Below are 11,437 nucleotides of genomic sequence, written 5' to 3'. Positions count from 1 at the left end.
CCAGAATTCGTTAAAATTAGATTTAGTATAAAAAATAAGTGTCTAGATTATATATATACATTTTTAAGTAGTGTTAAAATTTTTTTCCCGATAACTTCATATAACTAACGTTATAAATGTTATTATTTTAGGTACTTTAGTCATAACAGCTGCCTTCTTTTTCGGTCAATATTGTCTTTGTCATTGCTTATGTTGTTGGGTTCGTGGAGTCGAGCATATGTTGTGATTTTTCCATTCTGTTTATCGATATAAATAGCGATTGGGATTTATTGGTCATGTCGTTGAGTCTCGTGAAGTCGTGCAGATGTGATTTTTTCATTTCGGTTGTTGGATATAAATAGCGATTAGAGTTTATTGGTGGCTGTTTGTTGCATGAGTGGTTATCAAGTGGAGGCACGATTGGGGTAGGTTTAGTCGACGGCAAAGATGACGGTAAAGGCTGACGGTCGACGTGAATATAGGGATTAAGTTTAAGATTATAAAAAATTTTAGATTTTTTTAAAGTATATTTTTTAATTTTTTTAAAAATTACTTGAACACGACATGTGTCAGCTAATGATAAAAGTTAACGTCTTTTTCGGACCTAACACTTAAAGTAGTAACGATTGTAACATTAGAAACATAAATAAAAAAAGAAAGTTAGATACTTTTATAAAAAAAAGTGGTATAATTTAGACATTATCTCTATATTAAACCTTAAAATTACATCTTTATCCCGTAACCACATCAGTTGCAGATCCCGGAAACAACGTGAGCCTTTGGATAAAAAGAGACTATATTTAAAGAAACAAAAAGTCCCCATTTCTCGAACGGCTCTCTGAATCTGGTCATTGCTCAATTGCTCCTTCTCCGGTTTCTGCCGGTTCAATTTCCATTGAAGGTATATACATTCCCGTTACTTACAGTACATTAATTTTAGGGTTTTATTTCATAATTTAGGTTTGGACCTTGTTCGATTAGTGAGATGTGTTAGTTTCTGGTCTTAGGATTCTCGCTTTAGAGACGGTTTCTCAGTCGGCTGGATTTTGAGTTGGGATTTTCTGCTGAGTTTTGACTCAGATTAGAGTTCTGCTTTCTGACCAATGTTTGCCATATAGGCTACTTTACGAGATCGGAATAATTATTGTTTGAAATGAACGAAATTAAGGCGGTTTTGAAAAGTTTCGAGTTCTTAGCTGTTGATATTCATTTGTATTTGGATTTGGATCAAACATTTTGGGTAACTGTATTGGGATCCCGAAGTAAAAACCTTCCCAAAATTTGTCTTTTTGTGGCTTCTAAGGATTGGGACTAAAGTTATGGTTATCTATAATATGGACTCTTTTAAATATAATTTGTTATGAAATTCATGTTCTTAGTTTTATATGGAAAAATTACATGGGGAGAGTATCACTTGTTAAATTGTGAAGCAGATCTTTCACTTTCAACAATGATGATTTGTTTCTTACTTTTTGCTTCTTTAAAGCAAATCGAAAAAAAGTAGAAATCAAGACATTTTTAAATAGATAAAGCTTAAATTTATGCTATTATGTATTCTAAGTTTTGCTAGATCATGACTATTTCAGTTGCTTTTAATTTCAGAGTAATCAGGATTTGTTGATGGGAACACCATCTGGTTCTAATATTAACCACCAGCGTTCATAAAAAATGTTACCCCCACGGCAACAACCTAGACCAGGGTGCTTACAAACTTCATTGTCCTTAGCCTCCTCTGATCCTCACTTGTTACCTGATACCCAAGAACCCAGATCAAACTCACATAAAGTTCATGAGTCCCCTACTGAGAGTGCTAGCTCAGAAGAGACTTGGCCTACTGCTGATGCTGTCACAGCAAAGAAGATGGAAATGGGGAAAACTGAAAATGACTGCCCTGAGCAATCTGTTATCCGTTGTGTTTCTAGTGCTGATAAGATAACTCTTCGAGATATTTCTAGAGAAAGAGTTGATGTTATCTCTGAAAAGATGCATCACCTACCTGATGAGTTTTTAGATGAACTAAAGAATCAACTGAAGTCTATTCTGGAAGGCAATGGAGGTTCACAAAACAGGGAAGAGTTTTTGATGCTGCAGAAGTTTGTTCAAAGTAGATCTGATTTAACGGTGAAGACATTGATTAGAGCACACCGAGCACAGCTTGAAATCCTTGTTGCAATAAATACAGGAATTCAGGCATTTCTGCATCCAAACATCAGTCTATCCCAAACTTCTCTCATTGAGGTTTTTGTGTACAAAAGATGCAGAAACATTGCGTGTCAAAACCAGCTACCTGCCGATGACTGCACCTGTGAATTATGTGCCAAGAGGAATGGCTTTTGCAATCTTTGTATGTGTGTCATCTGCAACAAGTTTGATTTTGAAGTAAATACCTGCCGCTGGATTGGTTGTGATTTATGTTCCCATTGGACTCATACTGACTGTGCTATTCGTGATGGGCAAATCTGCATGGGCCCTTCTGTTAAAAGTGGATCAGGTCCTACTGAAATGGTTTTTCGCTGCCAAGCTTGCAATCGAACATCTGAGTTGTTAGGTTGGGTTAAAGACGTCTTCCAGCATTGTGCTCCAACCTGGGATAGGGAGGCTCTTATGAGAGAACTTGATTTTGTTTGTAGGATATTTCGTGGAAGTGATGACCCCAGAGGGAAGAAACTCTTTTGGAAGTGTGAGGATCTTTTGGAAAAAATGAGGAGTGGACAAGCTGAATCTGCAGCAGCTTGCAAATCGATATTAATATTTTTCCAAGGTATAGTGTGTGCTAATTATTTAATTGCCCTTTCAAAAGATCATGTGATTATTTTTTGTTGTCCAGTCAAAAATGTGAGGTGAAAAATATTGCTCAGTTATGCATGCATTCTTCTTTCAATTTATCCATCAACTTTCTGATGGTCTTGCTTTCCAACAGGTGATCATGTCATGCATTATACTTTCCTTCCTGCTTTGATTACAACCCCAATTTTGGCTAGTGCATTTTGTTTGGGACCTTAATATTTTTTTTTTTAGGAATTAACTAGGGTCCTTGATAGGTTTTATATTAAAGAAAGATCACGAGTTCAGCTATTCCCGACATTTCATCTCTAAAACATTTTTGTTCTCTGAATAAATAACTTTAATTTGCTTGAATTCAAATTATTGTTATTCCTTTTGTATAGAGCTTGATATGGATTCTCCAACAAGTCTGGAAAACGGGGAAGGTGGACGGTTGATATCACCAGATGAGACTATCAATCGAATTGCTGATGTAGTGCAGGAGGCGATAAGGAAGATGGAAATGGTGGGCGATGAGAAGATGAGGATGTTCAAGAAAGCTCGATTGGCTCTTGATGCTTGCGATCGGGAGCTTGAGGACAAGGCCAAGGAAGTGGCAGAAATGAAGCTGGAGAGACAAAAAAAGAAGCTGCAAGTAGAAGAGCTGGAGAGGATTGTAAGGCTTAAACAGGCAGAGGCTGATATGTTCCAGCTTAAGGCAAATGAGGCAAAGCGAGAGGCTGAGAGGCTTCAAAGAATTGCTCTTGCAAAGTCGGATAAATCAGAGGAAGAGTATGCCAGCAGTTACTTAAAACTTCGCTTGAGTGAGGCAGAGGCGGAGACACAATATTTGTTTGAAAAGATAAAGCTGCTGGAGTCTTCACGAGCATCACAGAGCAGTGGAGGCGACCCTTCACTTGTGTATTCCAAAATCCGGGATCTACTCCATGGGTGCAATATCATCCCCTCTAAAACAGACTCTCAGCCAAACGAGCGTGGCGGCTTTAGAACGAATGCCAATTAGAATATATTACAATCCCTAAGTTAGTTTAAGGTTTGCGCTTGCAACTATATTTTACGTGTTCTATATACCTGATGTGAGATTGACAATGCATTTTCAACTATGTTTTTTGCAAGGCTTATATCATAAGTATTCGAAGTATACTATTTTTCTTATTTAGGTACTTAAAATACTTTTTTTCTTGTCAAAATAGGTACTTAAAAGTATACTATTTTTTTTCGTTTAGACATCGACTTAAAGGAGTTTAAACAAAAAAATTATGTATTTTATGTATCTATTTTAAACAAAAAATATATTATAGATATTTAGATGAAAATTAATTTAGATAAAAAGATTATATATTTTGGATATCTATTATTTAATTAGGCCTTTATGTAGTGTGTAACTTCAGTCCACATTTTCAGATAATTGTGGTAACTTTTCCCACACTGATTCATGATTTTCTTGTCAATATTAGAACTTGCATTAATATTTGTTCTTATTTTTCGTCTTCTTAATTACAGTGATATATATCATAATCTAATAGTATCATATCATTAATTATCAAACATTTATGTTGAGATTAACATAAAAAAATTCAAGGATCAAATTGTGAAAAGTTATTTAGGGATTAAAAATTGTTTTACCCCAAAATGTAAAACATTAAATACTAATTCAGTCGTTCAGTGTTACCGATAAAATGCAAATAAGGTATTAATTATGTCATGGAAAAATAAAACAAAATTTTGGGGATTGAGATGTGCTGGGAGAAAGCGAGCAAAAACGTTTGAAATCACAATTTAAAGCACCCCCTTTTATAGAAGCCGTGCCGTCTTCGTTGTTGGCATACGCTATCAAAGCTCTCATAACTTCATCCGCACTTCATCTCCCCCACCCTCTTTTTTTAATGGGAGGCTTATATGACAAGGCAAGGAACTAGAAAAACTGCACCTTTTTCTATTGGCGGAGCTATCCGAATTCAACCTTCTCACCCCTCGAGGAACCTTTTTGATGCCTTAAGATTTGGATTTTTTGAGCTGCACTCGTGTGCATCATCTCATTTTCATTGTTTCATTATTATCGTAACCCAAAAACGTACTTTAAAATCTGGGTTATTTCAATTGGTTTATATCAGGTAATATTAAAATATACAACTTGATAAAACCGACTCTTCTTTTGCTCACATGCTTTCCATTTTCCAGTGTTTTTATGGATTCTAAAAACTTTGATATAGTAGTAGTCCCTTTTTACTTCGATTCTTGAGAAGGATCTCAATAATTTATTAGTGCCGGTTGAAGGAGATAAATGGCAATGAGAAGTGCAGTGCATGTTTGTTGTATTTGCAGCGATATTTAACTTGGTTTTGCAAAGTTTTTTATTTTCTCAGTTTCTTTTGTTTCTTGATGAACAATTAATTGCCAATGGAGGTTTCAAGTTCGAAAGATAGTTCAGTAACTTCGAGTCCTTTCTCCTCACCCAATGTCAGTGCACTTCTGAAGATTAAGATTATTTCATGGTGGAAACATAAATGGCTTTCTAATTCTATGTTTTTCATCATACCTTTGCATTTCAGTCGAAGAAGGCTTCTGATTTTAGTTTTTGATTATTTCAGGTGCCAAGAAACTGGACTTCCTGTTTCGATTCGTGTTCGAGTAGGCGAAAGAACCTTCAGCCTTCATAAGGTATGGCCAAAATACAAATAGATGTAATCGAATTCAATTAGTTTCTGTGAAATTTTTTTGATGTTTTCTATGTATTCTGCCAGCATCCATTGTTTTCAAAGAGTGGATACTTTCAGAAGAGGTTAACCGAATCGAATGAGCTCGAGTTGCCACAAGATTTCCCTGGAGGGCCCGAAACATTCGAGATGATAACATTGTTCATCTATGGCTCCACCACTTTGGTTGACCCTTTCAATATGGCAGCCCTGAGGTGTGCAGCCGAGTTTCTCGAAATGACGGAAGAGTACTGCATCGGCAACCTCTGCCAGTGATTTGATCTCTATTTAAACCAAGTGGTGTTGCAGAGTTGGGATGACACACTAACTGTTCTCTAGAAATGCCAAATGTTGCTCCCATGGTCCGAGGAGCTGCTGATCGTGAGGCGGTGCATCGAGTCCTTGGCCTTTATGGCCTGCATGGAGATTCTCGATCCGGAGAGGAGAAGGGACAAACCGGTTGTTACATTGGAAGCATTGGCCGGCGAGGCTTGGAGCAGCGAAACGGTGAAAGCAATAGCAAGCAAGGACTTATGGATCAAGGATCTGATAGCTCTACCATTTGGATTCTTCAAAAGGATTATTGGTTCCTTAAGAAGGCAAGGAATGAAAGAAAAATACGTAACACCCATCATTGTTTTCTACGCAAATAAATGGGTACTCTCCAAGAAGGCACACCAATTCTGGGAAAACTCAGGTGAGAAAACTGAAGACAGTGACTCAGACAACAATGTTTCTGCCATTTTACAAGGGATTCTTGATTTACAGCCCATTGGGGAAAAGGCCAGTAGGGCCATTCTTGTTGGATTTTACTTTGCAATGCTCTCTAGATCCTTAGAATTTGGTTTAACAAGTGACAGACACGAGAAATTGCAAGACCAGATTGCAACTATGTTACACTTTGCCCAAGTGGAAGATCTTTTTCCACAGATTGGAACAGAGTCCATTTCATCAAGCAGGGAATTGGCCATTATGAAGAACATTTTCTCAGCTTTTGACCCTTCCCCTTCAGCAAGCAACTTCATTGTTTCAGAATTATGGGACACATTCCTTTCCCATGTGGCTTCTGATCCACAAATGGAGCCTAAGAAGTTCATAGAACTCGTCGAGTTATTACCGATATCTTACCGTCAGACGCATGACCGACTTTATAGAGCAATGAAAAGCTTCCTACAGGTAAGTTTTCGATAAATTATCACCATCCTCAAACATTCGTGTATTTACGTCATGTTTAAACCCGTCTTCCACCTTTTGGTTAGGCACATAGAGATATAACACAAGAAGAGAAGGGATCAGTCTGCAAATATCTGAACTGCCAAAAACTTTCACAAGAGGCATGCATTGAAGCGGTTCAAAATGAGTTGATGCCACTGCGTTTGATTGTCCAAGCTCTTTTCGTTCAACAACTGAACACCCACCAAGCATTTAAAGAATGCTCGGACTCGTTTAGGTTCACCAGTCAGTTCTCCGGGAGCCTGCGAGCTCAAGATGTCCAAACTCAAGAAACCTGGAAGAAAGTCCATACAAGGACGCAGTAGAGACGACGAACAGCAAACCATTGAGCTTGTTCCTACCAGATGACCTTCCAACAATAGAGAGAAACTACGAATCAACGAGCTTTAGACTTCAGAACCTTGAACAAGAGCTCATGGAACTGAAGAAGACTCTTGAATGGCATGAAGTGTCAAAGAAAACAGATTCGAATCCGAGCAAATCAGAGTGTATGAAACCGTATGGCTTAGAAAGAAGACCAGGTAGCAAGAGAAAGAAGGCTTCGGGAGATTTAACGGGTTGCATAGGTTCTGTAAATTTTGCTTCGCAAAGAAAATATGCTAGCAGGCTTATTAAGATCTTTCGTAGATTGTCATTGTTTGGGATTAGAAAATCAAAGAGAAAGACAGGAACTAGTGGTCTGTGGGGTAAGTCAATCTAGCATATCAATATGTTTTAATGAACATATGCAATGAAAATCATTTTGAGATCGTAACTAGGAGCCGTTGAGTTTTTTCAAGTATCTCAATGCTCAAATTTTATCAAACTTGGGTCAAGCTCAAACTCCTTACGGCTTGAGTTTTTTAAAGTATATTCGATGACACCTTGAAATCGAAGCGATATCTGTCAAGCTCGAAGATAACTTTAGAACTCGGGCTGCCAGCCTGCAACTAACGCGTTGTTCCTTTCTAATTCGGCAGACCTAAAACGGCAGAACCCCATTCTTCATTTATAGTAGGGAGAGGGAAACAATGACTGATGCTCAAATAAACTCTGATCTTTTAAAACGATTTGCATAAAGACTTCAATTATTTTTAAACCTACTCAAATTACCACTAATTTAATTGAATTTGGTGATATGATACATTCTATATATATGAAATATGGCATAATATCAAAGTTGGTTGAATAAGTAAACTAAAAAGAAAAATAATTATTTAATCTGCATACTGAAAAACATTAAATCGATATTTATTACATGAGCAAACTTACCTCAGATAACAAATAATTTGAATGGTTCAATTTTTATTTAAATAGAGTTGAAAATATTATTACATGAGCAAACTTACCTCAAATAAAACTAACAATGGAAGGTGGTATTTTTAATAATCTTATATAACATTAATTTTATTTATAAAATATTATATTTTATGAATCAAACGTCTCTTAAATTTAATACTATTCAACTAATCTTCATTCATACTTAACAAATTATAAAATATTAATATATGTTGTTTGTATATTGTCTCATTAGCTTTGGTTTTGGTTTAGCCACCCATCCCTTTGACTAATAAAGAAAGAAGGAAGTTGGATAGTGATTGATTGTCATACACTTGACAAAATGCAATTCATGACATCTTATTAGACTTCACCTACAACATTTATTTTAATGTACCAATGGAATTAGTCATGTTTTTTTTTCATGGGAATTGGTCATACTTCAACTTTCCTAGCAGCCCAACGTATATATATATACCAATATTCTACCTTATTATATGAAATTAAATAAAAAATAGTGATGGTATAAGAGTTCATCGTCTATAGTCTATACATACAGAAACCAATAAGCTGCAATAACAAATGTGGGTCATCTAAAAATCCTAAGCACATGGTGTAATAGACTAATAAGACTGAACAAAAAAAAATTATTAGACGCGCTGTCCCATGGCAGTGGCACCATTCATGGTGTGAGGGTGCTTATTCGTCTTCTTCCTCCTGATAACAACGTACCAAGTGAAAGCTTCCAATAACGTGGCCAAAACACCAAAAATATGAGAATCCCAATGTAAATTCTCTCCCATTTGTCATCGGGGTTAAGGATGTCGAAACCCTCGAAGATGTTGACGATGCTAAGGATGATTACACTGTACCCAATCAAATGGTGGTAAATGTTCCAATACAATCTGTATTTATGATCCTTGTTTGGCCTCAGAAGCAAAGCGAATACCTGCCAATATTACAATTAATCATTCTGAATTTGGACTAGTCTTGAAGCCAACAATTTCGAACGCAACCAAGTATATATCCCTGGCGGTAAATAGAAGAAAAGTCTCTTTTGGAATCCTCATAGCCATCGTTTGTCTGCTATATTATTTTTTTAGGTGATTATAATATAATATATATTTAAAAAAATTTAATATATTGACGATATATATACATTACAGATATAATGATTGAATTCGATTTTTATAAAAATAATATTTACTTTTATTGCTAAGTTCACCCAATGATTTGTAGAGTTCCAAAGCAGAAGAGGAGGAGGAGAACTTACCTGAAGAGTTCCGAAGCAGAAGAGGATGATGCCGATGGTCCTGTGGGGATTGTAAGTGACTCCAGAAGAGTCGCTGCCGAGCTTAATACCCGTCGCCCATCCGGCCACGCCAACAACATAGGCGGAAGATTGGCAAGCAACGTGGAGATAAAACCATGCAGGGTCTGCAGATTTGAACACCTTCATATACCTAGCTGTTATGGCTCCCAAAGGCATCAAGATTCCCCAGCTGACAGTGTTCAGTACTCCATGAACCTGGAAATTCAAGCAACCCAACTTTAAAAACCTGGAAATGGATAATATTTGTGTTGGCAATTCTAGCAATTCGATTAACTTACGTTTCTTCTTCTTGTTCTGGAACCTGCTGATGAACTCCCTCCCGATGCTCCCGTAAGGAAATTGATACTTCCAGCGGATTGAACGTTGGCTCCAGTAGTAGAATGAGGCTGTATTTGGCCGTTACTCACCCGACCTTCCTGCCAAACCTGGCTGGTGGATAGCAAGTTTTGGGAGATACTCAAAACGGCAAATATCGTCATTCCGTTATTCTCAAACGTCGCCGAAAGACTTGGAACGGGGAAGCTCAAATCCGTCTGTTGCATGGAAGGCCCCAAGCTATCAATCGAGGTTGTGAATGCCTGAGCCACGCCACTGGAGTTGACGAAGGCAACCAAAGCCTGGGTACCCACCATTCTTGGTCCACTGGGATTGATGCCCCACGCCGACCACTGTGACGAGGTGGTGCCGGTGTGTCGGAAAGCAATCTCAACTGTCCCAGCCTGTTCATTATACGTCCAATGGAGATAACTGTTCAAAGCTGGAAGATCAGTGCAGTTGGCATATTGCCTGTTGTTGGAAAATGTTTGGGAAAGACAGTTTGGGCAGAAGACGATGAAGCCAAGAAAGAAACCAGCAGGCATGAAAACAGGACAAAGTTCCAGGCTTTGATCTCCATGTTGGAACTGAATTGTCTTACCCACCTTGGAGACAAAAGCAAGTTTCCAGGAAAAAAAGACAATTGTTTCCAAGGCAGATTTTGTGTTAAATTTTCCTCTGGGAGCTCAACAACAAATATATATAGAAATCAATTCGTAATCAAGTAGAGCAGCCAGAGAATTAGGAAGAATTTGGCCTTTGAAAGAACGTGTAAAAGAGCTTGTATATTTTGACTATTTCATTTCTACCTAGTCTATATATATATATATATATATAATGTTATCATACTATAATTTATATTTAGTCTTTGATTTTCGTTTATAAGAACGAGGAAGCAGAGAAGAAAGTGCGGCCATTGTGGCAGTATTTAGTTTCTATTTCAACCGGGATCAATTTTCGATTAATTCGAGTAAAGTCAAATAATTTTGAGTTATTTAAGTTGTATTTTACCATTTAAATTTGATTTCAATTTTTTGAGTCAAGTCAATTGAATTGAGTTTTCAAGTTTTTGTTTAAATTTAATTATAAATATTTATAATATTATGATACTATTTGATTCAAATTTAAATAATTTTTTATAACAATATACAATATATATATATATATATATATATATATATATATATTTCATATTTTTCTATATTATACAGATTCAAGGGAATCAACTCAAACTTAAAAACCGATCCACTATATTAAAAATTTTGAGTTATTCTAGTTACTATTTGAGTTATTAGAGTTGTGATTTATAACTCATATTGAACTTAAATTTTTTTGAGTTGATTCGAGTTTATGAAATTACAACTCGAAGTTAATTCGATTTGAGTTTAGTAAAAAAAATAGATTTTTAAGTCAATTCGAATTTTGTTCATCCCTAATTTCAACCACCATTAAAAGAAAATTAATTAATAAATAAGTGTTACATCCTTCTAGGCATCCTCTCAAAATATATTTTAGAAATAATATCTTCGTCTATTATTTATTCAAAGTCTCGTGCTCTCTTGATAATGATAGTTTTATGATTAGACCTCTGACAAACCTATATAATTTATTAGAGACAACATGTAATAATTGTAAACCATCTAGTTTAAATTAACTTATAGACAACTATAGTTATCATAAGTCTGATATTGATTGTCTTATAATCGTGTATTTATATTTCGAGGAAAGATTAAAGGAGGATGTTCTCTCTCATCTCTCATTTGACATCTTTTATCTTCTCCTTTACTTTATTTGTTTCTCTCTCATAGACAATCATCAATCGTTCCAACACTAACTATAA

General features: G+C 36.1%; 2 protein-coding genes and 1 pseudogene across 2 annotated transcripts; 2 read left to right on the top strand and 1 right to left on the bottom strand.

Annotated features, from left to right (window-relative positions):
• Positions 1–744: 744 nt before the first annotated feature.
• Positions 745–3,904, top strand: LOC120126983 (OBERON-like protein). The gene is made up of 3 exons (XM_039145005.1): positions 745–880; positions 1,582–2,740; positions 3,147–3,904. Exons 2-3 carry the CDS (start codon positions 1,648–1,650, stop codon positions 3,764–3,766), a joined length of 1,713 nt encoding a protein of 570 aa, XP_039000936.1. The 5' UTR covers positions 745–880; positions 1,582–1,647; the 3' UTR covers positions 3,767–3,904.
• A 1,259-nt stretch (positions 3,905–5,163) lies between these two features.
• On the top strand, positions 5,164–7,436 carry LOC120126896 (annotated as a pseudogene).
• A 1,016-nt stretch (positions 7,437–8,452) lies between these two features.
• On the bottom strand, positions 8,453–10,192 carry LOC120126929 (cytochrome b561 and DOMON domain-containing protein At5g35735-like). Its single transcript, XM_039144963.1, is given in 5 exon segments — positions 8,453–8,718; positions 8,721–8,898; positions 9,223–9,477; positions 9,561–10,099; positions 10,102–10,192. Coding segments are annotated over 5 exon segments (1,167 nt in total). The 5' UTR covers positions 10,178–10,192; the 3' UTR covers positions 8,453–8,599.
• Between the last annotated feature and the right edge of the window lie 1,245 nt (positions 10,193–11,437).

The sequence above is a fragment of the Hibiscus syriacus genome, unplaced genomic scaffold, assembly GCF_006381635.1.
Source record: "Hibiscus syriacus cultivar Baekdansim isolate YM2019G1 unplaced genomic scaffold, ASM638163v2 tig00110462_pilon, whole genome shotgun sequence".
NCBI classification, from domain to species: Eukaryota; Viridiplantae; Streptophyta; class Magnoliopsida; order Malvales; family Malvaceae; genus Hibiscus; species Hibiscus syriacus.
The sequence above is the reverse complement of the archived record's forward strand: the minus strand, read 5'-3'. Positions and strand labels throughout refer to the sequence as shown.

Coding starts and splice junctions, on each gene's coding strand:
- LOC120126983 (XM_039145005.1), top strand. CDS start 1,648: ATGTTACCCCCACGGCAACAACCTAGACCAGGGTGCTTACAAACTTCA. Junction 2,741..3,146: donor GATATTAATATTTTTCCAAG/GTATAGTGTGTG, acceptor CCTTTTGTATAG/AGCTTGATATGGATTCTCCA.